The sequence below is a fragment of the Bremia lactucae genome (genome assembly GCF_004359215.1).
Source record: "Bremia lactucae strain SF5 chromosome Unknown BlacSF5_NotPlaced_200_SHOA01000120.1_2678225bp, whole genome shotgun sequence".
Taxonomy (NCBI): Eukaryota; Oomycota; class Peronosporomycetes; order Peronosporales; family Peronosporaceae; genus Bremia; species Bremia lactucae.
The window spans coordinates 1,413,155-1,436,299 of record NW_027152213.1 but is presented as its reverse complement, the minus strand read 5'-3'; the positions used below and the strand labels follow the sequence as shown (position 1 = coordinate 1,436,299).

General features: G+C 44.7%; 10 protein-coding genes across 10 annotated transcripts; 7 read left to right on the top strand and 3 right to left on the bottom strand.

Moving 5' to 3' along the window:
- The first annotated feature begins 517 nt into the window (after positions 1-517).
- Positions 518-2,751, top strand: CCR75_000614 (uncharacterized protein). Its single transcript, XM_067958721.1, has 7 exons — positions 518-1,391; positions 1,470-1,604; positions 1,686-1,870; positions 1,932-2,042; positions 2,101-2,143; positions 2,223-2,662; positions 2,736-2,751. Exons 1-6 carry the CDS (start codon positions 687-689, stop codon positions 2,310-2,312), a joined length of 1,269 nt encoding a protein of 422 aa, XP_067814364.1. The 5' UTR covers positions 518-686; the 3' UTR covers positions 2,313-2,662; positions 2,736-2,751.
- Positions 1,658-3,388, bottom strand: CCR75_000615 (uncharacterized protein). The gene is made up of 3 exons (XM_067958722.1): positions 2,858-3,388; positions 2,736-2,792; positions 1,658-2,662 (listed from the first exon to the last, which is right to left on the bottom strand). Exons 1-3 carry the CDS (start codon positions 3,248-3,250, stop codon positions 2,525-2,527), a joined length of 588 nt encoding a protein of 195 aa, XP_067814365.1. The 5' UTR covers positions 3,251-3,388; the 3' UTR covers positions 1,658-2,524.
- A 164-nt stretch (positions 3,389-3,552) lies between these two features.
- CCR75_000616 (uncharacterized protein) lies at positions 3,553-4,797 on the top strand (the record flags this gene model as incomplete). The annotated part of the gene is made up of 1 exon (XM_067958723.1): positions 3,553-4,797. One exon carries the CDS (start codon positions 3,553-3,555, stop codon positions 4,795-4,797), a length of 1,245 nt encoding a protein of 414 aa, XP_067814361.1.
- Positions 4,798-5,446: 649 nt separating this feature from the next.
- CCR75_000617 (uncharacterized protein) lies at positions 5,447-6,672 on the top strand. Its single transcript, XM_067958724.1, has 2 exons — positions 5,447-5,608; positions 5,962-6,672. The coding sequence occupies exons 1-2, from the start codon at positions 5,459-5,461 to the stop codon at positions 6,607-6,609; spliced, it is 798 nt and encodes a 265-aa protein (XP_067814362.1). The 5' UTR covers positions 5,447-5,458; the 3' UTR covers positions 6,610-6,672.
- Positions 6,673-7,284: 612 nt separating this feature from the next.
- Positions 7,285-9,999, top strand: CCR75_000618 (uncharacterized protein). The gene is made up of 3 exons (XM_067958725.1): positions 7,285-7,697; positions 7,763-8,179; positions 8,277-9,999. Exons 1-3 carry the CDS (start codon positions 7,554-7,556, stop codon positions 9,378-9,380), a joined length of 1,665 nt encoding a protein of 554 aa, XP_067814669.1. The 5' UTR covers positions 7,285-7,553; the 3' UTR covers positions 9,381-9,999.
- Positions 10,000-10,481: 482 nt separating this feature from the next.
- Positions 10,482-11,153, bottom strand: CCR75_000619 (uncharacterized protein; the record flags this gene model as incomplete). The annotated part of the gene is made up of 1 exon (XM_067958726.1): positions 10,482-11,153. The coding sequence occupies one exon, from the start codon at positions 11,151-11,153 to the stop codon at positions 10,482-10,484; it is 672 nt and encodes a 223-aa protein (XP_067814670.1).
- Positions 11,154-11,256: 103 nt separating this feature from the next.
- Positions 11,257-12,101, top strand: CCR75_000620 (uncharacterized protein). The gene is made up of 3 exons (XM_067958727.1): positions 11,257-11,404; positions 11,468-11,679; positions 11,746-12,101. The coding sequence occupies exons 1-3, from the start codon at positions 11,273-11,275 to the stop codon at positions 11,957-11,959; spliced, it is 558 nt and encodes a 185-aa protein (XP_067814413.1). The 5' UTR covers positions 11,257-11,272; the 3' UTR covers positions 11,960-12,101.
- A 1,895-nt stretch (positions 12,102-13,996) lies between these two features.
- On the top strand, positions 13,997-14,228 carry CCR75_000621 (uncharacterized protein; the record flags this gene model as incomplete). The annotated part of the gene is made up of 2 exons (XM_067958728.1): positions 13,997-14,075; positions 14,128-14,228. 2 exons carry the CDS (start codon positions 13,997-13,999, stop codon positions 14,226-14,228), a joined length of 180 nt encoding a protein of 59 aa, XP_067814412.1.
- A 450-nt stretch (positions 14,229-14,678) lies between these two features.
- On the top strand, positions 14,679-19,176 carry CCR75_000622 (uncharacterized protein). Its single transcript, XM_067958729.1, has 3 exons — positions 14,679-15,049; positions 15,129-15,520; positions 15,593-19,176. Exons 1-3 carry the CDS (start codon positions 14,915-14,917, stop codon positions 15,999-16,001), a joined length of 936 nt encoding a protein of 311 aa, XP_067814411.1. The 5' UTR covers positions 14,679-14,914; the 3' UTR covers positions 16,002-19,176.
- CCR75_000623 (uncharacterized protein) lies at positions 16,284-20,416 on the bottom strand (the record flags this gene model as incomplete). The annotated part of the gene is made up of 3 exons (XM_067958730.1): positions 16,284-17,966; positions 18,079-18,465; positions 18,539-20,416. The coding sequence occupies 3 exons, from the start codon at positions 20,414-20,416 to the stop codon at positions 16,284-16,286; spliced, it is 3,948 nt and encodes a 1,315-aa protein (XP_067814410.1).
- Positions 20,417-23,145: the final 2,729 nt, after the last annotated feature.

The window sequence follows — 23,145 nt, the reverse complement described above, 5'->3', positions numbered from 1 at the left end:
TGACTTAACTATAAACTAATACTAAACATGTAAATGAATTCTTATCTATCTTTTCTTGTAACTCTCTTTGATTACTTCTGCAGCTGATTAGTCTGCGGAATAAATAGACATAATGGTCTATACCTATTTATGGATAAGAATTCAGGACATTACTATATAAAGTGATATCCTCCATATATTATCTACCATTTAGATAATATATTAATTAACAACCTTTAAGTGTTAATTTCATGTAACGATACACCCCGTTACACGAGTGCTAACTCGAATAATATCAAAATCGTTATATTTGTTTAATAATCAAAGCATAATCGGTAACCGCGTCAGCTTCCGGACGCCACGTTGCTGCAATTCTCGGATTCTTTCCGCTGTAGGCTCTCACGCTAAAATCATTTGCACTTAGACAATTTGCGAGTAAAGATCTCGTAAAGTAAGGTCAAACTCACAAATTATCCACTTCCGCCATATTTAAAAAGTCTTTCGTTACTTAACGACAAAAAGATCAAATGACACTAACTAAACCAGTATAGCGTCGCAAGCTTCGGGCTTGAGCATCGTCGTTTGGACCGTGTCCCATTCTAAGCGACTGCATTCGTAGAGATAGCGTTGAAAATTACTAGAAAAATGTATATATAGCGCGAGCCGTGTCACATCAGAACGCATCGTGGCATTGCAATCGTGCTAAAATGGGCATAAAGAAGCGTCACGGGAATGACCGACGCCGGGTACGAGGCCTTCCTGGCCAAGTTCCTGCCGCACGTGAGCGTCGTCACGTCCGTCAAAAAGAAATTGAGCTTCGCGCCGTGATCGTTCATTTGCGCGCTCTCAAGCGTGACGGTAACGTCGCGGCGGTCGAAGATCTCGACGAATGTTTTCGCGAAGTGCGTCGACTGGCCATTACACCATATGGCCTCACATCGAACGAGTTTCGACGGTCATTATGGCCTTTTCTCCTTGGTCATTACACACTCGCTTCTTCATCTGTAGAAGACCCAAAAGCTTTTGAAAAGACCTATGTGACAGACCACCGCGATGCGGAGCAATTGGAGAAGGATGTCGAACGTTCATTATGGCACTACGATGTCGTGCAAGGACTGAAAGAGAGTGAACGTTACGCAAAGCGCCGCGCATTGACTCAAGTGATTTTAACCGTCTTAAGTGCCAACGACGATTTGTTTTACTTTCAAGGGTACCACGACATTGTGTCGGTCTTTTTACTCACATTGGGGTACTCGACAAGTACGTTTCACGCGGTCGAGACCGTGAGTCAAACGTATCAGCGCGAACCAATGCGTTCTGGCTTTGAAATTGTCATGGCAACAACGCGATTGTTGTTTCCATTGCTGGATGCCGCGGATGAGCAACTTTTTCAGCATCTTCGCGCATCAAGTGTACGTTTGAGTTATTACGTGGCATTGGTACTTGATTAAGTTGACACATTGGAACGACTATGAAATGGATACTTATAGGTGGAACCATACTTTGCTTTGCCATGGATAATCACGTGGTTCTCGCACCAATTGACGCGTTTTGGCGATGTCGCTCGACTCTATGATGTATTCCTAGTCACGCATCCACTTTTCAGTCTATACGTATCAGCGGGGGTACGTTATGTCTTGACCTCTTTTTGAAAAGCTTTGTATTGTCGAAAATGGATTGATTGTGTCTATTCCGTTTTTAAAAAGGTCGTGCTCGAAGCGAGAGAAAAGATCTTGCGGTGTGAGCGCGACTTTGGCACGATGCATGGCATGTTATCGAATTTGCCACAATCCATGAATCTTGAAAAAGTGATTGCACGAGGTCTTGTGCTGTTTCACCAATTGCCACCGCAACAATTAATTCAACAGTACGAACTGGATGCTGCAATGCGGTACGTGACGCTTCTTTTGTATAAATGGAATCGTTCTTTGTGGTGGAGTACTTATCAACAGTATCGACAGTCCGAATTTGTACTTTCAATTTCCGTATAAATACCAATTGTGGCCTAGTGTCGCGACGCCCATTTTAAAAGATATTCCACCTTTACCGTCTCGACGAACAAGGTTTGTACAACAGATTACATTGTATTGTTTCTCTTCCTGTACTGACCATATAGAGTAGACCAAACAAAGCTCTCTTTTATACGAAACTCGGCTCCAGACAAGTAAGTTGACACCCACGTGTCAATATGGCATCGATAAAAACGAGTAGATATACCAATACGTTTTCGTATTGTGTTGTAGATTTCTGTCATTGTTACCACCGTGGCGGTCGGTTTTGTAGCGATAGTATCCGCTTATTTGCTTCGTGATCGACTTGGACTGCGTATTTGATGACGCGAGGACGTTGGAAAAGTATACAAATAGGAACGCGATAGAATACACTTTTCTTCATTTCAAATAGGTTTTTTTAAAAACTAGTTCACTACTTCAATTAGATATACATGGTAGAAGAGTCGTACACAAGACAGCCGAAAAGCTTGTGCATACTCGTCTTTTTGCGCTAAAATACAAGAAAAATTGCGCCATCGAGAGCGCAAGTATAATTAAGTGTCTTCAAAGAAGAGATACTCGCGACAAACCGGGCAATTTGCATTCCGATTGAGCCACTCGAGCAAGCAGCTCATGTGAAAATTTGTTCGATTCATCCCACAATGGCATAAAGTACGAACTTTAGGATTTTCCTAAATTAAAAAAAAAATATTAGCTCCGTAATTATGTACTAGAATTTAGAATTGTATACATGCGTCGACGTACCTCATTAAAAGTGTCCAAGCACATGATGCACTCGAGTTCAAGCTGCCCTTCATCAATCTATGCAAGCCCACAAAACAGCATAAGGACTGCCATGGCAACAATAGAAATCAAAAATATCGTACCACTCCCGTCTTTTCTTGATACAAGCGCAGTAGCTTTATTAATAACTCTTCTGGTCGAGCTGAGGGTGTCAAAAGGTGGTCTGCATGTCCCATTAGTCTCATGCTAGGACGACTGTGGCGCAATTGCGGCTCTTTTAGTGCCTTTTTGGCTTCATTTTGTGCGTCTGAGGAATTCCCAATGCCAACAAGTAGACTTAATCGTTTAATACCATCCCAAAGACTATTCCGTCCATTTGAATTCGTGCGAATTCTTGTCCGAAGCAGCTCGTGGCCCTCCACCATATCAAGTTCCTGGCCATCCTCGCTTTGCTCTATGTCCAGATCATTATGATCGTCAGACGGTTGCCGCTGGTACTTGTGCGGGTGTTGGAGGCACGAGCAAGACTGACCCATGGGACTCAATGAGTTACAAGACAAAAAGGAATAACAGAGCCTGATAACGTCAAAAGGCGGTAACTCGAAGGTAATGATCGAATAATCTAAATATTTAGAAATATCCACGAGTTGGATACGCTTTTAATTAAGACCTCGCCAGATTCAAATCAATTCGTTATGTCACGGTGCCAATCAAGTCGATCATTTTAGGCATGCAACAAAAGGACACAGGATCAGATCCTATGAACCCAATTTAGGTCCCATTTACTTTTAAACTTCTAGCTTAATTCAGAAATTCGTTAGATCTTAACAGGAATCTCATGAAAATCGGAGGAGCCCTCGTACCCGTGGTGGTGGCAGTGCTCGTAGCGTTGCTACTACACGTCTACAATGACTTTGTCCCAATCGACTCGTATTATCCTTCTGCTACTGCAAATGCTAGTATCGATTCTTACTTTAGTGACTCGTACTACCAAGCGCAGGCACTCTTCCGCTTAACGGCCAAGAGTGCCGGGGCCACGCTCTTCTCGCTGCCCCTTGAGCACCTCCAGCCACTGAATTTAAGTGTGGATATTGCAGTCATGAAAGGATCAAAAGATCGGGTGCTTCTTCACATTTCGGGCACGCATGGAGTCGAGGGGTTTGCTGGAAGCGCTATCCAAGCAGCTCTGCTAGAGCGAGCAGCAGGAACCGTACGTAATAATGAAAATCAACCCACTGTAGTCTTTGTTCACGCACTTAACGCGTATGGATTTGCCCACCTGCGTCGCTTTAATGAACATAACGTGGACTTAAATCGCAATTGGCTCACTCAAGAAGAATTTCAAGAGCGCCAAGCAAAAGACCCAAATGAACGAGGTTATCTTGATATGTATGACGTGCTTAATCCGACCCAAATTCATGGAATCAGAAATGGGTTTTGGTTTCAATGTATTCAAACACTAATTACAAAAGGATTTGATGCGGCCAAACAGGCTGTCGTGACTGGTAATTACCATTTTCCACAAAGTGTGTACTATGGTGGCACCAAGCTGGAGCCTAGTTTATTATTACTGCAAACATTTTTGTCAAAACACATTAATTTGAAAACTATTCAAAAATTTGGAATGATTGATGTTCACACGGGCCTTGGAGCTGCTGGAGTGGATACGTTACTTTTAAAAGCAGGAAGCAACATCTCGGTCGCGCAAAGTGTCTTTCGTGGTCCAGAGTATCAGAATCAAGTGGTTTTTCAGGACGATTCGAACCATCCCGTCACGAGAGGTTACGAAGGAACTGGTGGATTTGTTTTCGATGGCGTGGCAAAGATGTTAAATCCGGAAATTCTTCAAAACGCACTTTTCGTTTGTCAAGAGTTTGGCACCGTACCTGGGGTCTTTATTCTGAAAGCAACGATTGAAGAGAATACCATGTATCACTATCACTCCTCTATCAGTCGTTTGCCGTATGCTCAGAAACTCCGAGATGTGTTTTATTTGCACCAAAGTAGCTTTTGGAAGACTGAAGTGCGACGTCGTGGAATGGAGGCTTTTGATCGACTGGACGCGTATTTAACTGCTTCGTAAGGGCTGTTGTTGCCTTGGAAGGGTATAAATATCCCCACAAGTAAACAATGATACAACGTGACGGTACCTTTCAACCATTCATTCTGTCACGTAATTGCCTACACTTTTTACTGCTTTTTCTCTTCTTGGATCTGGCCTCTTACTTCTACGAAAGCAGTAGTTTTCGATGCTGTATTTCGCAGGTTTAGACCAATTTTATAACGACAAATATTTTAATAAAAATGCTACTTTGGTTTTTTGCGTTAACATTGTGAGAACTGAGGGTCTCTATATGCCAGTTTGTAAGCCGTACTAGAATTGCAATCCATTAGCCTGGCGAGAGTAAACAATGACCTTAAACAAATATCTAGCTGTCTCAATGAAGGCTGATTGAACAACTTTAAAATCGATCAATTCTTCCTTCTTTGCTTTAAAATTCAAAGGCCTTTAAATAATAACATTGTTTAAATCGCAAGTATCGTTCCATTAGTGTACAGGACATGTATATTATTAAGAATGTTTTAGCCTAGTTTCATACATGTACCTGTGAAGTAGCTTAAGTACCAATTTGCACCCGAGTTTCATGCGATTGGTCAAAATGTCGTCATTTTAAATGACTGGCTGATGAAGGGCTCCAAGCGACCTTGGGCCTTCACTTGTTTACTCGCCATCTACAATCACCATGCCGACGAAAAAGATCAAACGTACGACCACCACGACAACCACTACGACCAAGATGGCCAAGAAATCCGCTAAGGTTTCTAGTGGCTCGAAGAAAAATCCTCTTTTTGCGTCGACGCCCAAGAATTTCCGCAAAGGCGGTGACATTCAGGTATTTTCGAACCCCGTCACATATCATCCCTTTGCGTTGCCACTTTGTTTCGTGCAAACGAATCAAAAGCAGCGAAGTCACGTTTCTCAGTGAAAAAAGAAGAAACACTTGCTCGTGGTCTTGTACTGCGTGCAATATGTTCTCCTCTCGAAATTCACTTGAGTTCAGTGTAGCGGGTCTCCACGACCGCCATGACACAAACTTGTGGGAGCCATCTCTTTCGTTTTTGCGATGAGTGGCACCTCAAGGGTAAAGAACGACCTCTCGTTTATACATACCCTTTTTTAAAAAGGACCTAATTTTACAGCAACTTTATACACTAACGTGATGTTTTTTTTTGGTGTTGCTTACAGCCCAAGCGTGACCTTTCTCGATTTGTTCGTTGGCCACGGTATGTGCGTCTTCAGCGCCAGCGTAAGATTCTGTACCAACGTCTAAAGGTGCCGCCTTCGATCAATCAATTTACTAACACGGTGGACAAGAACGTGGCCACGGATTTGTTTAAGTTGCTGCTAAAGTACCAACCCGAGACCAAAGCTGCCAAAACGTTGCGCTTGCGCAACATTGCGGCTGGCAAGGAGGAAGCTTCGGCCCCACCTGCCGTCATTAAGTTCGGTTTGAACCACGTCACAACCTTGATTGAAACGAAGAAGGCGAAACTTGTTGTCATTGCCCATGATGTGAATCCTATTGAACTTGTGGTATTTTTGCCGGCTTTGTGCCGTCAATTTGACATTCCCTACTGCATTGTCAAGGGCAAAGCTCGTCTTGGACAGCTGGTGCACCAAAAGAATGCTGCAGTTGTGGCTCTCACGCACGTGAACAAAGAGGACAAGGCCAAATTCGACTCGTTGGCGCAAGTGTTCCGAACGAAATTCAACGACGATTCCTCGACGCGTCGCAAATGGGGTGGTGGCATCATGGGACTCAAGACGCAAAAGAAGCTGGAATTGCGTGAAAAAGCTGTTGCTGCCGAAGCGGCTAAAAAAGCTCAGTACTAAGTTCGGTTCACGGTTGAGTTTAAACAAGCTAGTGTGAATGGCAAAAACACTTTTTTAACGTGAGCTTTTATGTTCGTTTCAATTATTGGTATTGCCTCTACTTCTTTATTGTACCTTAAAAACTTTAACGAAAATTGAATTGTTGATCACTTGGTTCTTGCAATTTGATACCATGACCTTTTTTACTTCCGAAGTAGCTCCAAAAGTGGTGTACAAATTTCTCAGGCATTGATACTGAGCGAAGAAATCTTGAGAGCAATTATACACAGTCTTTGCTCAAGCTATCACAGTACGTGTGCAAAAGATCGTAAAATAAAGTTCTCCTTTGTCTTAAATATTACATCGATGAACAAAGCTCGCGAAATTACGTAAGACGAATTCATTGAATCACAAATCGATGCGAGAAAATGGTACTAGCAACTCTTTTAACGCATTCCATCGCCTTTAAAGAATGTACTTGATGAAATGTCAACATCTAAGAGTTCTTTAGTTACGTTGCAAAGTCTCATGTAGTTGCCGTTTATAAACTAGTCGTTAAGCATTCGTGTACTCAACGTGTGAGCTTAATGCAATTCAGCAGTCAAGACATCCTCAAGTACAGCTTAGTAGCTCCGATATACCGGACTGCGTCCAAATACGGACGTGGCATCCCATATTTTCGTCAGCAATTGGCCAGCAAATTGCGCGTCGCGTATCTTATTGAAAAATTACTGCGCATGTGGAAGCCGTTTTGTTGTTACGATATAAAATTGCAAATATGCATCCCCTGTCACCTCTCGATAGTAATACAATGAGGTGCAACCTTCTATCTCACGTGACCCACATGAACTAACTTCCTGTCCCATTCCCCTTCCCTGCACAACATCATACCCACACGTTCGCATGAACTCTCACAGGTCTTGGACGCAGTGGTGGACGCAAGCACCCGAGAGATCTCAAGCACCATGGCTGGCCGTGGACGCGAACTTACGCTGCCTGCATGGATGAAAAAGACCCAAGAACGCCCCATTCACTCTCCTCCACATCTGTCCTACACCGCAGCGTACCCCACGCCTCTCTCCACGTCGTCACAATTCGCTAATGCACCGGTACACCCCCGTCCCTCTCATTCTTTATCCTTCGTCCACTTGCTCTAATCCATACTTTTCTTTAGGAACCCTCTTCTTCGACGTCCAAGCCTTTAAATCGACTTGAAGAACGTCCCCGAGGCTCGTATCGAAGCCATCGTAGCCGTTCCCGGTCATTGCATCGCCGTGAACGCAGTCGAAGCCCCGATCGACGCAATTCTCGGCGTCCACTCACCCGCGAGCCACTGAGTCGGGAACGTCCACGTCCACCCGTCCACTCTCCGTCCGCCCGACGTCCTTCCAAACGGAGTCGTAGCCGCTCTCGTTCGTCCTCTCGAATCATTCGACGTCGTAAGAAATCAAACTTTGACGTCCGTCCTCCTGGCGTCACGGACGAGAACGCTGCAGCGTACGCAGCACAAGCAATTCTTCAGCAAAACATGGCTGCTCTGTCCGGTGCCGTTGGTCCCGCTTCGTTTGGTCCACCCCAGATCTCCCCTAGTGTACGTACCATGGCTGTCTGTATATACCCGTGGTATACGCGACCGCCTTGTAATCGAGTGTTTTTGGTATTTCTTGACTGGCCCTTTTTTTTCGTAGAGCACTTCCACAACCCCAGGGTACAGTCATGCAAGTGTAACCCCAGGGTACGCGTTTGCAGGCATGTCACAACAAACTCGCCATGCACGACGACTGTACGTTGGCGGAATTGGTGAAATCGCCGAGCCAGAAATCACCGCGTTCTTTAATGATGTCATTGATCGTGCATTAGAAGAGAAACAACCTGGTGGATCGGTTGTTTCCGTCTATATCAATCGTGAACGGCACTTTGCATTCGTGGAACTCCGTACAATTGAACTCACGACCGCATGTATGAATCTTGATGGCGTGTCGTACCATGGTCAGCCATTAAAAATCCGTCGTCCGAATGATTATAACCCCGTAACCGTACCTACGGAGTTAGGTCCGATTCCACAATTAAACCTCGCTGCGTTAGGGATTGTCTCGACCACGGTGAGTGATGGTCCCGGCAAAATATTTGTCGGAGGGTTACCGTATCATTTAAACGAAGAACAAGTGAAAGAGTTATTACAAGCATTTGGCCCCTTACGGTCCTTTCATTTAGTAAAAGAATTAAGTTCGAATTTATCGAAAGGGTACGGTTTTTGTGAGTACCTGGACGTGAGTGTAACCGATGCGGCTTGTATGGGGCTAAACGATATGCGTCTAGGCGATAAAACACTTACTGTCCGTCGTGCCATGTCCCAAGAAAATGCCAAAGCGGTGGCAAATGCCGCGGGAAATGTGAATACAGGGCTGGAAATGGGGTTAGATCCGTCGCAAGCTGCGATGCAAGCCATGACATTAGCAGGGATTACAGGTGTGCCATTGGGAGTGCCTACACGCGTGATTGTCTTGCTGAATATGGTGACGCGAGACGAGTTGGAAGATGACGACGAGTATGCGGATATTGTCGATGATATTAAAGGCGAATGTGAACGGTTTGGACGGGTTGTGTCGCTGTTGCTTCCCCGTCCACGAGATGGGATTTTAAGTGCCGTGGGAAAAGTGTTTATCGAGTTTCAAGATGTTGCAAGTGCCCAAGGCGCGGCCACGGAACTGCACGGTCGTGGCTTTAGCAATCGAATTGTTTCGGTCGAGTTTATGCCGGAAGAGCTTTATGCACGTCGTGAAATTTCATAGGTTTTGAAAGGTTTTACGAACTGGAAGATTTGAGCGTGAAGATGGGTTGAAACGGGTTGGATTAGGAGGTACCCATTTGCATAGATTTTTTACTTTGATAATACATGCCGTGGTGTCTTTTTTTATTATTAAAGTTCACGTCGCGAGTTTGTGCAAGACAAGATTAGTGGGAGGGAGGGGGTAGCCTAGTGGGAGGGAGGGGGTAGCCAAGTGGACGGACAAGAGACTTGAATACTTGGGAAGGAGGGTGTAGCCAAGTGGACGGACGGGAAACTTGGACACTTGGGTACATTAGCGGAGACTTGGACACTTGGGTACACTAGCGCGTTGAAGACGTAAGTGAAGACATTTTTGACGCACATCTTGGAAGTATCTTTGGGCTGCCTTGATAAAGCGTGCAAGGTATTTGCTGGGAGAGTCGGAATTGGCGACGGTGTGGTTACATTCAATGGCTTTGGGAAATTGAGATTGCAGATATTGCCTTGGTCGTGCATGAATTTGATGAAAATGCTGTTTGGATAGAAGTAAGTGCGATAGATAGCCTAAAGTATCCTTCACTATTTCCGAGAGCGTTGAAAGCTTCGGCTTCTATATCAATAGAATTGCTATTCTCTTATCATTTTTCACCCTTAAGTTAAGCAGCTTTTATATGAGATGAAAGGTTACATGGTCGATTTAAAATTGGCTACAATTTTTTCTGCAAAATGTTGTGATAATCTTAACTACACTTTTGCATATTGTTTATCAATATCGAATCGAGTATCACAATGACTCGACGGCTTTGTAAGGGTCTTAAAATTCATGTTTGATACGAGTTGATATATTTTTAAAGCAAAGGACTCATTCTAGGTCACTACCTTATTAGAGGCTGGTAATAAAAATAAGATTAAAACATGAAGACAAGCCCAAATGTTCTAGCTCACCCAATTGTCTTTGCAAGAAAAGAAAACTTACTATATATACATATATCAATCAAATTACTAATTGCATCAATAAAAGAACCGGAATCGCTACTTTTTCACGTGTTTTTTTTTCACATCCACCATTACAAAATCCATGTATGCATAAAATCGTAACCAAAAATAGAGATTGCTAATCTCTCTACGGCTGGTAGTCCGACGTGTATCGGCGGGATGTGCGATCGTCGTGTCCATTCGGTCCAGAACGTCGATATCCCCGCTCCATTGCTTCCTCGTCTCTGTGTTTAGGCCGTCCTTCGTGGCGACGAGGGCCATAGCCTCGATCTTCGTTGCGGTCGGTGCCGCTACGCCGGTATTGGTCGGCACGGTAGTCTCGACGATCGCGAGAACGCGAACGATTACGAGGCGGTCCGCGTCGATTGCTATCGTCGTAACGACGATCTGCATCTTTGGTAGGACCCCGTAATTGGGCGTTGCCTCGATCCCGAGAGCCAGAGTGAAATCGTTCTTGCGGTCGGACAGAGTTTCGGACGTCGTTCGAGTGGCCATAGCCACCACGGTCCCGCGAACGAGAGCGATTCCGGTCCTTTATAAACCCAGGACCGCTAAAACGCTCAATTTCGCGATTCCGAGAGCGCGATCGCTGCTTGTTTTCACTCAATGCCGCACCTACGTCGTGGCGTGGAGCTATATTTGGCTCGGGCGCGTCATCGAACTGCCCGCTGCGCTGTGGCGGCACTGCTACGGACGGCGAGGGATGTGACGCTGGAGAAGGCGCTGGCGGCTCGGTCTGGCCTTGCTTGGTCATCCATGCCGGCAGCGTATTGGCACGCCCGCGTCCTCGTCCAGCCATTGCTCTTTGAAACAAGAGCACTTGTGCCAACGTGATAATTATGTCAATCTTTTTGTTTTTTAATTAAAACCACAAAGGACTAAAATAGCATTATGAAAGACTAAATTAAATAACGGTTCATGTCGGGGAGCGGACGGAAGAGCGCGTACCGCAAGGGCGTGACCAAGCGCGTGCTCTATGGCGACCCTGAGCCGCAGGAAAATCAGATTATTGTGCGCGTGACTGGAATGCGAGGCACCAACTTGTTTGAGGTAGCTAATTAATACGTGCGCGAGAGTGGAGTTTATGTTGGGGTGCTGACGGTTTGATGGCAGGTTGTAGACGCGGTGGGCGTGGAGTCGGTGACGATGCTGCCGACCAAATTTCGCAAGCTGATATGGGTCAAGCGAGGCGACTTTTTGATCGTAGGTGAAGGCGATGGCGGGGAGGCTACGACCGCTACGGGCAAAAAAGGCGCCGTCACGTCCATTGTGGAGCACATTTTGTACAAGGACCAGATTCAAAACCTTAAACGCAAAGAATTATGGTAAAATTTTGTACGATTCATGTCTGATTGTACGTTTTTTTAGTATGGGCAATTGTGGTATTGAAGGCCTGTAGCATTTGACGACGTGAGTGTCGGATTAGCGGATTCCCAGCTGGAATTGGATGAAGACAACAAGGCACCAGAAGAAGAGGTGAAGGAGCCTGTATTGTCCAATGGAATGATGATGGCGGAAGACCGTTTTGCGATGATGCATGTTAATCGGAATCGTCGCAAGGGCCAATTTGATGAAGAGGCTGAGGACGACAGCGACGATGAGTAAGATGCTTCATTAAGCTCGTATCTAGGTTATTCATTCCCTTAAACTAAATTTATAGGCAAAATTTATTAAACGCGAGTACTAGTGAGAGCATCAATTAATATTTCTATCACTTTTAAGAAATGATACCGAAATTTCGACGAAATATGCTTATTTAAAATAAAAATTAGGTACGATTATGTCATCAAGCAAACACGACTCGAGTTTTGTACATTAGTTGTGTCTCCGTTCTTACTGGCTGAAATTCCGTCGTCCTATGAACCAGTCAATCAAGCCAATTCCTTTGCTCCTATGTCCAAACTGCCTTCTGCTCTCGAGCTTAAACCGATTCAGTTGATCCCTTCTTGACGCATTATGTCGTTCGCGAATCTCAAAAAGACCGAACGTGACGAATATGCCGCCTCGCTGGCAGTCCTCGCACTCTATGACGCTGGTGTCGAAATCACCGCCGACGCATTAAACGAAACGTTTAAAGCTTCGGGCAACGACGTAGCAGCGTACGTGGCCCCGCTTTTTGCTGATCTACTCAGTCGTGGCCTTGACATTGAAAAATTCCTCGTTGGGCCTTCTGCTGGTACGATTTCTAATTTATGATATATCCATTTCTTGAAAAAAACGCCAATCTGATTTGATTTTCTCTACTCTAGGAGCTGCTCCTTCTACTACTGGTGGTGCTCCTGGCGATGCACCGCCCACGAAAAAGGAAACTGTGGTCGAAGAAGAGGAAGAAGTTGACATGGGCGGAACCATGAACATGTTTGGTGGTGACGACGAGGACTATTAATTGTCATGTAACGGAATCAAATAGCAAGTTATCGAGAACGATACCATCGTCCAATGGCTTAAATTTCAATGCGAATCGTACTTAAACTGAATCGAATGTTTTTGTGTTCTTGTACGATCAATGTTGTTGCTTTCGTCTTGTATCGTGATATCGACTTGCTCCTGCAATTCTGTGTGCCGTCTTCATAGAGTGTACAAGTTGCTGCTTAAGGATTTGGATTGCTTCAAAAAAAAATAATATTCGTCTTATATCCCGTGGTCGTGCTTCTGTTGGAAGCAGGTCGACGCTTTGGTAGCTGCGTTTTCTTAAGAATTAATCGTCGTTAATTGGAGGGAGGGAACGCTCCTTTAGGTTTTGACCGTATTCACGGAATGTGTTTCTTGATTCATGTCTTGGTCCTCTAATGGGTACGAAGAGGATACAGGGACACTATTGACAACTTCTGTGTCCACTAGTGGTGACTCGTTCTTTTTAGCGAAAATCTATTTGTTTCTTGCACCAATTTTGACCAATTGCTGCGAGGGTAGGTTATCGTGCACATTTTCTAAAATTGCAATTTCACCGGCAATACTTGCAAGTTTTCAACAACGTTTGTTTTCCTCAGTCGGAAGCAATACGGACCCGAGGGCACGAAAGTCATCACTTGCACGTTTCTTGACCCTTTCGTGGCGCATTACAAGGCCGTCGGACACTTGTGTAAAATTGCAAATTCGACGATGAGAGTACCTCTGATATTCGGCCATGTGCAAGCATTCTTCCAAATTTGCGGAATAAGTGGGAAGCTCTGCCGAAAATTCACTTAAGTAAGATCGACGGATTTGTCAATGGCTCGTACCCGAAACGTTAAAAGGTTAGAAATCATTTGAAGCACAACAGTCGAATGAATACGGCAGCAGCGTGAGTCACATAATTGTGCACAAAAACGTTGGCACTCCTTTGAACCAATACATGCTAATAAAATTGCCGTTCAAATCCGGCTTATGGATTGTGCTATTGAATGGCAAGATCCACGTGAGAATTATATGGCGAGAGCCAAAGATTGAGAGAAAATGCTTTTAAACATGTTAGTTACAAAGCCCACGATTTCCATATGCCGAACTTTAGAGAACACACCAAATTTTGTAACAACAATTCGAAAAATCTTGTTTCGATATGTTATGTGTATTAAGCCGATACTCGGAATCAAAGTATACACGACCTAGTCGTCGCGCAAAACCAGGAAGCTCTAGCGCTTTGAAAGGGTGCTAGTCAAAGTTATGCACGGCATTATGCTGAGCCAACTGGTGGATTCGGCTTTGTTAGTGGCCAAAGCTGCATCAAATGACTTTGCAAAAGGTACGATGAAGACCTGCAATGAAAAAAATGAATACGAAATGCTTTTTGAAAGGATGGGCTGTCTGGACGTCCCAGAAGAGCTCCCAAAGTCCATTAACCAATCAAGAACTCGGAATGGGGAAAAGTGTCACATATTTTTGCCTCATTTTATAAAACTTGTGCATTTTGAGCACTTTTTGTATTGACCCTTCCTGTCGATCAATTTGCGAGTCTCAAGGGCATACCTTGACAAATGACCTTTTCACCACCTTTTCTTGCTTGCTTATACGCAGATTGGAGGCGCATTGAGTCACACGTGGCGTAACTATGCTGTCGTTATTGGATGACTCGCAAAACTTCAAATTGTCTAGATCTCATTGCAATTCCGAAATTGACCCATCCTGGCAATATCCGGGTTAGGGCTCTCTTGGCAAAAGTCGTGGGGTTGTTTGTTTGAAACCATAGTCTCCGTTCATGAAAAGTCACCCTCTATCAAGCAAAAGCAATGTGCAGGTTTCACTCGATCGGCAACTTCATCGGCAAGACGAAAATATCAACTGTCTTTTTGCCCATTTTGTTTGCAAATATTAACGACGCAACTTTTAAATATGCCACTCCATTGCGATCCAAAAGAACTCGCATTTAGCCTTGTATTTAGGAACAGATGGGGTTAAAGACAGGGTATTTTTTAGGACTGGGGTTTTGTATCCATTCGTCTCACTTAAAACATTGCTCTCGTCCAACACATTTGCGCTTTCCGACTGTAAAAGCTACAAGAGATCCGCGCCGTGTGGCTAAAATTGTCGATACTTTGCACTTTCATTCCCCTTGCCAGTACGTTGTGCAACTAGCCATCTCCCATGGACTGGGAAGCACAATGCCTCGAGTGCGATGAAGTACTGGATGACGAGGACCTTCTAGGCTCGCAAGAGTCCGTAGGCCTCGTCGTATCCGAGGCGCCCTGGACCGCCGAGCTTTCCTACGAGGAGCAGAATGTAGGTCGTTGCCACTTCCCCCCCCTCTCGCCTTAGAAAGTGTCACTTACACGATTTGTTTTTGTCAATGCAACTTTAGGTAGTGGCCTTAGAGGACCGGGACGTGGACAGCGTGTACCGCGCCATGTTGCGGCAAGAATTGCTTCGGTCCGATTTTAGTAAACCGTATGAATATCTAAAATACCGCCGCGTTTTAGTCGATTGGATGGGCGAAGTAGGGGAAACGCACTTGCGAATGCGCAAAGAGTACGTGCATGCCGCGGTAGGTTATCTCGAGACGTACTTAGCACGGGATACGCCATTGCCACGGAAAGATCGTTTTCAGCTCTTGGCACTTAGTTGTTTGCGCATGGCATTGAAATTCCAAGGTGTGGAAGACGAGTTGCCACCATTGGCCGATTTTTGGGAATTAGGCAACCGCATGTATTCGCATGAAGACATTAGTGACACGGAAGCCGAAATTTTTCAAAAGTGCGAATGATGGTCTTTTGCCCTTCAAAATGGCTACTGTTGCTAAAGTGTTCATTTTGTGTGTGTCCACAGACTCGGCTGGCGACTGGTTATGATCACGCCATTACATTTTTTACAACATTACATGAACCAGACTGTTTTATTTGCCGACGATTGGTTGCTAGGATCCAAAATCGTGGATGAAGCACATGGGTACTATTGCAAATACGCCGAGTTTTTTGTCGATTTTGCTTTGCAAGAGTACTCGCTCCAAGTTTTTCGCCCGTCGGTACTCGCTGCGAGTATTCTCATGGCGTCTCGAAAAGCGCTGGGGGTTACGCCACTCTGGCGAGACGAATTGACGGTACTCACGGGGTACGATGAAAACCAAGTGTTGCCATGTTTTCAAGCACTATGGGTACATTTTGAAAAAACCTTTGGCCCTCGTACAAAAACCATGTACAACCGAGACGATTCGCCTTCAAGTGTCTGTGCGTTCTGAGGTTTCAAGTTGCTATACACATTGTTAGGGCCTAGTCAAAACTATTTATGTCGTCAAGCACTGTCGTGGGTACTTTTGTGGCGGCGCTTTTGCTTTAATTTTAGCCCTCCCCGCAAATTCTATTGGCCAAAAAGCGTACGTATCCGGATTAATTATGCGGCATTCCGTTTAGTCAATAAAGTAGACACTGTGCTGACGAGTTTTTTCTTTTCACAAAGTACCCACGTTTCGTATAAGTTGACAATTCGCCACACAGGCTCTTAAACTTCCTGAATGGCACCCTTATGTCCACACTAACGAACGATCCGAGTCTCCAATCTCGCCTCCTTTCACGCGATCTTTTACTTGCACATCGTAGTATCCAACCCCTGGACTTTCGCTTCTGGTAATGAACGAATCGCGACTTATTCGTGCACGGGACATCACGGCGCCACGCGAGGACAAGGACGTCGAGGTATTGTCGAGCGCATTCGAGGTCGTGGCACTGTATTTCTGTGGCATGTAATTGTACCGTTTGGTTCGATTCCGAAGCGCTGTATTGCGCGGGGAGAGTTGATGAGCGGACGTAGTCGACGAATTCGACGCATTTGACGAGACGGATACATTATCAGCAAGAGTCGTGGCACGAGCACTGCGCGTGTGGACCGTGGTAGAGCGAGCCACGGGCATGGATCGAGCCGAATACGCCGATACGGACGACGTATTCGAAGATGCATAGGCACGTCGTCGAGAAAGACCAACGTTTTGATCCATGGCTTTCAAGACTTCAGAAGTGAGTCGAACTTTAGTTTCATTTGTACTTGATAAAGTTGCCACGACCCGACGGGAACGCAATCTACTGGGCTCTTGGTTAAGTTGACGCGACGAAAATTCCTCTAAAATCACACCACCCCGTAACGCCAGCAATTGTTCTGAACACGTTTCTAATTGCCTTGCAATTTGCTTTGCTTCTTCATGTTTACGAAGCAGCGCCACTTTCAACCGTTCGATTTGTTCAATTACTTGCGCTTCATTGTTTAATGAATCGTGTGATTTTCTAAGATCTTTCATTTCATGATGCGTCGGGTCTTTCTTGCTTCCTTTTTGCGCAGTAGTTGAACTCGAGTCACTTCCTTTTGTTTTTCCACGTCCACTTATTGTTCGACTGTGACGATTTCGGCCACTTGCACTATTGCTTCGAGCAGCACTTCGACGATCAAAAGATCCTTTCCGACGTCGATCTGGATGCTGGGATGGAGACAATAAAGCAACATTTAATGCTGGTATTAACAATGGTGCTTCTTCCAGTTGTAGTTCTTTGTCAATCGACGATAAAGTAGGTTTACATTCCAATTCTCGAAAGCGTATACTTAACGGAAGCACGGCACTTTTGATCAATTCGTGCACTTGACGAAGACCCAAAGTTGCAAGTGGCGTCTCAGCAATGTTGACAATCGTTATGCCAGGTACTAGCCGCGAGAAGCGTGAAGCTGCACTCCTGGGGAAGACCGTACCCACTTCAGTATTGTTCTGCAATCCTCGTTTCATAGTAAACCCCAATGGCAATTTATGAAATATTACGCAAAACTCGCTACGATTTGCATCAAAATTCACCTTTGTACTCATTTTACCCGAATCTGATACCTCCAGGTCGAGCTCGTCCCCTTTTGCACAGCATTTGAAAATGGGTACTTTTGGGTCTAATATTTGCTGAAGGTTACAATGATACACCAAATTACATTCGGGGACTTCTGTGTTTGGAAAATTACAAAGATAGGCTTCAGCAGCAACGCCGAATAGCGCCTCGATCGGCCACTGAGGATTCACAACGCAGTGTAAAGTCGCACCAACAAGATTGACTACGACAAAAAATTCATCTTTACTCTCTGTCTTTTGTACAGTTTCTTCTGGGGCGAGTATAGACTGTGGGGCTTCGAGTAATGTAGCCATGGACCAAGAGCTCGTGGCTGAGTTTAGAAATGGCAGCTTAACACTCGTAAATATATATAAGCCAATGAAACGTTTTCAAAAGTTGCCACTTGGTGCAACGTTACAGCAACTTCCGAAATGACAAAACGTCAAAGCAAGTGTTGCATACGCGGTCAGGTTTAAGCACTTGAAACTTGGGGATTGCAATTTTGTTGCTAGAACAATTGTGACACATGGTACGACCACAGTGGCGGCAAAAATATTTGCGCATGGCAAGTCGAAAAGTTGTGTGGCACGATGCACACTCAGTGCTCTGATCGTCGCCATTTGACTCGGGAGCATGCGACAGGTTCCGCAGTACTGGCACGACCATCGATCCTTGATTTATTGTTTCAATAAGGTCCACAACGCTCCGACCCGCAGCATCTAAAAAGTGCACAAACGCACCAGCACTCACAAGTGCAACGGCAACATCCTCACTTCCTCGTCCCACCGCTAGATGCAACGCGGTACTTCCGTCGACACTCTGTGCGTGAATGTTTGCACCATGCGTAATCTGCAACATTACACAAAACAATGCAAGTAAAAAATTGCGGCGTGGATTCTTTTTCGAAAATGAAGCCACTTACAAATGTTTGAATAAGTGACGCTGGACCGGGTTGGTGTGAGCAAAACATATGGAGGGGAGTGTAGCCAAACCAGTTGGTTCGATTTGGATCGGCGTTGTTCTCAAGCAAAAATTGGAGCATTTGTTGACATCGATCATATGGGGACATTGCAGCCAGATGCAGCGCCGTGTTGCCTTTTAAATCCTCTTGATTAATATCAAAGACACGAGAAGTTTGTGGCTCGTCTTCAATAGCCAATACTCTATCACTCTCATGTTGTTCCACCTTTTGTTGCCGCAACTCGTCTACCACTGTACCATCTGTTGCCGTAATAATTTCGTTACTTTTGCCAGTGGCAAGTTGCCTCGAATTCGAATCCGTTTCTTGCAGCAAAACCAAAGCAACTGCCGTGTGGCCATTGGCAGCCGCATGATGAAACGCGTTTTGTCCTTGATCATCCACAAGATCGCGCTCAGCACCATGACAAATTAAATAGGCAACAACATCAACGTGGCCTCGGGCCGCAGCAATGTGTAAAGGGGTGCGTCCTCTCTTGTTTGGAATATTTGCATTTGTGCGAAAAGCACGATCAAGCAACACTTTGACGGTTTCAATATTTACAGCGTAATGCAACGCGGTGTTGCCATGATCATCCGGCAAATTTGATGCGGCATGATGTTGCAGCAATAATTCCACTACGGCGCAATGACCTTTTCGACTGGCAATATGCAAAGGTGTCTGTTGATGCCCAAATTCGGCAATTATGTTCTTGTCGCCATCATTTACTTGTGACATGTAATTAACTTCCGCAGGGTTTTGCGCAATCAGAATTTGGCAATGTTGCACATAGCCACTTGCACTTGCTAAAAAAAGCAACGGAATTGTTTCCGTCAGGAGTAAAAAAGGGGCCGTTTCATCGATTAAGAGACGGCGAATGATTGCATTGTTGCCAGTTTGTAATGCCACAACCAGAGGCAAATCCGTCTCATCCTTGCCAACTCGATCCAAGGGTTCTCCTTGACGCAAGAGTTCATGCACAACGCGACCTAATTGATATCGAATGGCTTTAATTAGTGGCGTCTCGGACCGTAATCGTAAGATTTCACACAATTGCTTGGTCGAAGATTGCCGTCCAATATCACTTTGCAATAAATTCTTAAAAGCAACTTCCTCCATATGTTGCAACTGCTTGAAGCATAATTCTTGCAATTGATTTATCGAGTCTGTACATTGAGAAAGCATATCGGCTCCCACATCCTCACTTTCACGACTTGAATGCTGTTTGTTAGGCAACAAAGCCACGTCGGTTTTTTCACTCTTGGTTGCCAATAAAGTGTCTAAAAAGACTAAAATTTCCAATGTATTCATTTGTATTTGCCGCTGGCCATTTGCCGTCCCATCGACGTCTGTAGTTTCTACTTTGTTGCTTGTCCCATCAAAAGTATCGGCAATCCTCTGGACACAAATGGCCACTAAAGATGGCACTAAGTATACATAAGCAGCACGCAATAGCAGCTGGTAATCTTCTTTTAGGCTCTCCGACCTACTTTCTTCAAGATACAACTCGTTCGTGTAAAGAAACTTTAGCAACGAATAAAAAACATGGTACGGCGTATCTTGCACGTGAATCTTAAGCGGAAAACGCACTTGACTTGGCAAATGGCTACTTTTTGCCTTTAAAAAGGCCATTTGAAAAGCACCGCTGCGAAACGAAAGCACGAGACGATGGGCAGGGATAAGATGGCCTCTAGTGGACGAGCTCTCGCCTCCATCGGACGCAAAAGCGCCTTGAGGATCCATCGAAAAGACAAATAAGACATCGCTGAGGTAATAATTGCCGAAGAGGTTCTTTACTTGCAGCAAGTCCGATACAAACGTGCCGCCGTCATACGAAGACATTTGACAGTCGATTGAAATTGACAAGTGTATACTGTATACATATCCATTGTACATAAGTTTTGCACATTCGACTTTTAGTAAAAAGATTACGTCATACGATGCTAATTTTTTCACCTCCTTTTTCACTTAGAATATTATTTATCATATTTTGAAATAATTAAAATTATACCTAGTGACATTTGAAAAATTTATAATCAGTATGGTTATTGTACAGAGATTCGTGAACGAAATTGGTTAAGATAATTTCGCTATTAATAGTACCAATTAAGGGTGCTTTTGGATTTTTTGATATTTCTTACAAAAGGGTATATCGTTTTACTTGTCTATCAAATCCCTTTATAAAATGTAGCCAAAATGTGTATCCAAACGACAGTCAACAGCCTAAAGCGTGGGATGCGACACCCGCTACGATTTTTTACATTTTGGACACGGCCAACGTGGCTTCAGCTTATGTAGAATCCGTATAGGAAAGATAAAATGACAAGTAATAGTCCTCAATTCGCTTACAACGTAGACGATACATGCATTTACGTAGCTTGTATACTATCATTTACTTTATGCAAGTTCGTCTTGTATTGCTCGCTTCCTTCGTAATGAGTGCTTTTGAAGTAACGGGGCGCCTCTCGCTTGTATTGCTTAGTGCAAGCTAACGTATGCTGATGACAGCGCAGACAAAATACCTCCAAATACTTCATGTGCACAAACCAAAGTCCGTTTGTAACAGCCAAGTGACGAGAGAGCAAGATAGTGACATGGTGTTCAATGTAAATCGAACATTGTTTGCACTGAGAATTGAACATGAAGATGACGCTCGCTCAAAAGGGATTACTTCAGGACATCTTGGGAGTAAAGTCTGAGGCTGAGAAACGAAGGATTATGAAGTTATAGACTCGAAGGCGTTCGCCTTACCGTGCAAGAGATCGAGGTTGAGCATCAGACTAAGATTCGTTCAACTCGTACTGTGCTGTCCTGAGGCGATCGGGCGAGGAAGTATATGATTTCGCTGTGAGAACGGAACAGCTGTAACTGTACATGAGACACTGTTTATTTCAACGCTAGATAGACGTCTCCTAGGTGTGCTCAAGATTGGTCAGCGTAGGCACAACGTCGCTTGCCAAAAGTATTGTGGTATCTACAAGGACGATGTGCTAATGATCTCAGCAAACCGCGTGGATAGCGTATACATGGCCGATGTTGTAACGGGGCATCGCCGACTTGTACTGCTTCAGTACAAGTCCACTTCGCACTGTCTCAGTGCGAGTGGTGCCTTCACGTACACTAGTACGTGCAGAGGAAGTATTCTGTTTAAAACACTTGCTTTAAAGAGGGTCAAATTAATATAATTAAGTACTTCTTGTCTATCTAGAATTAAAATGATGAATTTGACCAATCAACATCGTTTTTAGTAAATTGGTTCTATGGTGACCACTCAACCCAATGACAGTCAGAGTGATTGTCGTTTAAGGAAGGAGTGTTGTAACGGGGTGTATCGTTACATGAAATTTACACTTAAAGGTTGTTAATTAATATATTATGTAAAAGGTAGATAATATTTGAAGAAAATTACTTTAGATGGTAATTTTCTGAGAGCTTATCCATTGGTAGATATAGACCATTATATCTACTTTCTCCGCGGTCCAGTCAGCGCTGGACGCGCGCAAAGAAAAAGACGAATAAGACTTTCAATACATGTTTTGTATTAGTTTATAATTTAGTTAGTATTAAGTATCGCATGGTTAACAAGTCCATGCGGTATGCGAATAGTGCGGCACCTTCGGCTGCGGTTCATGCAGCCGCGGGCGACGCATTATTGTCTCTTGCGGCAGACGTTCCATCTGCCGTAGTGTCATCTTCCCCCGCAACTCTAAATGTTGCGGGTGCACGTGGTGATACACCACGTGAATGCGACCCCTCTTTGGAGGTCGACTACGAATGCGAGTCGGACGAATGGCCGAGTCGTGAGAATTGAGTCTCCTGATCATCGTCAGGCGGCTGACTATGAGCCTTCGAATGAGGGGGCTCATTCGAGTAGACGCGCTGGTAGCATTCGCTACAGCATTTTCGGCTCCGACGATGAGGATGATCCTCATCGCCTGTATCGTCTCCCGTGCCGTCACCCGCACATATTTCTGTGCGTGATGATGGCGATGGCGTAAGCCATCGTAATAAAAGTTCAAGTGGTACCCCTGCTTCAGTGGGTACCACTCAGGGGAGTGAAGACAGTAAAATGTCTGATCTCGCCCCTGGTAAGAAGCCGTGGCTTTTTCCCGAACGGCTTATTAATAGCTTGTCTGGAGAGAGTACTCCTCACAATAAATATCCCTGATTTATTGCGACAAAGCTACATAGCCTTGATCCCAGCGCGAAGAACTTTCGCGCTGAGGAAGATTTTTATCTCGATGCTTTTTTCAAGCATCGATGGTTTAGTGGCAACAATAAGCGAGGTAATGTCTCGGTTATGCAAGCCTGGAGCGCGTTCATTCGCAATCCCAAAGACATTGGACGCGAAGCCTGGCTTCAAAACTTGACGCGATTCGCGTTAAGTTTGAGAAACGAAATCCAACCGGTGCAAGGTATAAATTGCATCGGCTGTCACGTGAGGCAGGACTTCCATGCCTCACGTTGTGTGTTCCCTGTCCGTGTTGTGTTGACAACACGAAGCGAGTAAAAGAGGATGTCTATTCCCTTTCTTGGCCCTGGGGAAGGGCTCGCATCTCTATCGAGATGCG

Coding starts and splice junctions, on each gene's coding strand:
- CCR75_000614 (XM_067958721.1), top strand. CDS start 687: ATGGGCATAAAGAAGCGTCACGGGAATGACCGACGCCGGGTACGAGGC. Junction 1,392..1,469: donor AGCATCTTCGCGCATCAAGT/GTACGTTTGAGT, acceptor GGATACTTATAG/GTGGAACCATACTTTGCTTT. Junction 1,871..1,931: donor GAACTGGATGCTGCAATGCG/GTACGTGACGCT, acceptor ACTTATCAACAG/TATCGACAGTCCGAATTTGT.
- CCR75_000615 (XM_067958722.1), bottom strand. CDS start 3,250: ATGGGTCAGTCTTGCTCGTGCCTCCAACACCCGCACAAGTACCAGCGG. Junction 2,793..2,857: donor ATCAAGAAAAGACGGGAGTG/GTACGATATTTT, acceptor GGGCTTGCATAG/ATTGATGAAGGGCAGCTTGA. Junction 2,663..2,735: donor GCTTGGACACTTTTAATGAG/GTACGTCGACGC, acceptor TTTTTAATTTAG/GAAAATCCTAAAGTTCGTAC.
- CCR75_000617 (XM_067958724.1), top strand. CDS start 5,459: ATGCCGACGAAAAAGATCAAACGTACGACCACCACGACAACCACTACG. Junction 5,609..5,961: donor GCAAAGGCGGTGACATTCAG/GTATTTTCGAAC, acceptor TGTTGCTTACAG/CCCAAGCGTGACCTTTCTCG.
- CCR75_000618 (XM_067958725.1), top strand. CDS start 7,554: ATGGCTGGCCGTGGACGCGAACTTACGCTGCCTGCATGGATGAAAAAG. Junction 7,698..7,762: donor CACAATTCGCTAATGCACCG/GTACACCCCCGT, acceptor ACTTTTCTTTAG/GAACCCTCTTCTTCGACGTC. Junction 8,180..8,276: donor CACCCCAGATCTCCCCTAGT/GTACGTACCATG, acceptor TTTTTTTCGTAG/AGCACTTCCACAACCCCAGG.
- CCR75_000620 (XM_067958727.1), top strand. CDS start 11,273: ATGTCGGGGAGCGGACGGAAGAGCGCGTACCGCAAGGGCGTGACCAAG. Junction 11,405..11,467: donor GAGGCACCAACTTGTTTGAG/GTAGCTAATTAA, acceptor GTTTGATGGCAG/GTTGTAGACGCGGTGGGCGT. Junction 11,680..11,745: donor CTTAAACGCAAAGAATTATG/GTAAAATTTTGT, acceptor GTGGTATTGAAG/GCCTGTAGCATTTGACGACG.
- CCR75_000622 (XM_067958729.1), top strand. CDS start 14,915: ATGGACTGGGAAGCACAATGCCTCGAGTGCGATGAAGTACTGGATGAC. Junction 15,050..15,128: donor TTTCCTACGAGGAGCAGAAT/GTAGGTCGTTGC, acceptor ATGCAACTTTAG/GTAGTGGCCTTAGAGGACCG. Junction 15,521..15,592: donor GAAGCCGAAATTTTTCAAAA/GTGCGAATGATG, acceptor GTGTGTCCACAG/ACTCGGCTGGCGACTGGTTA.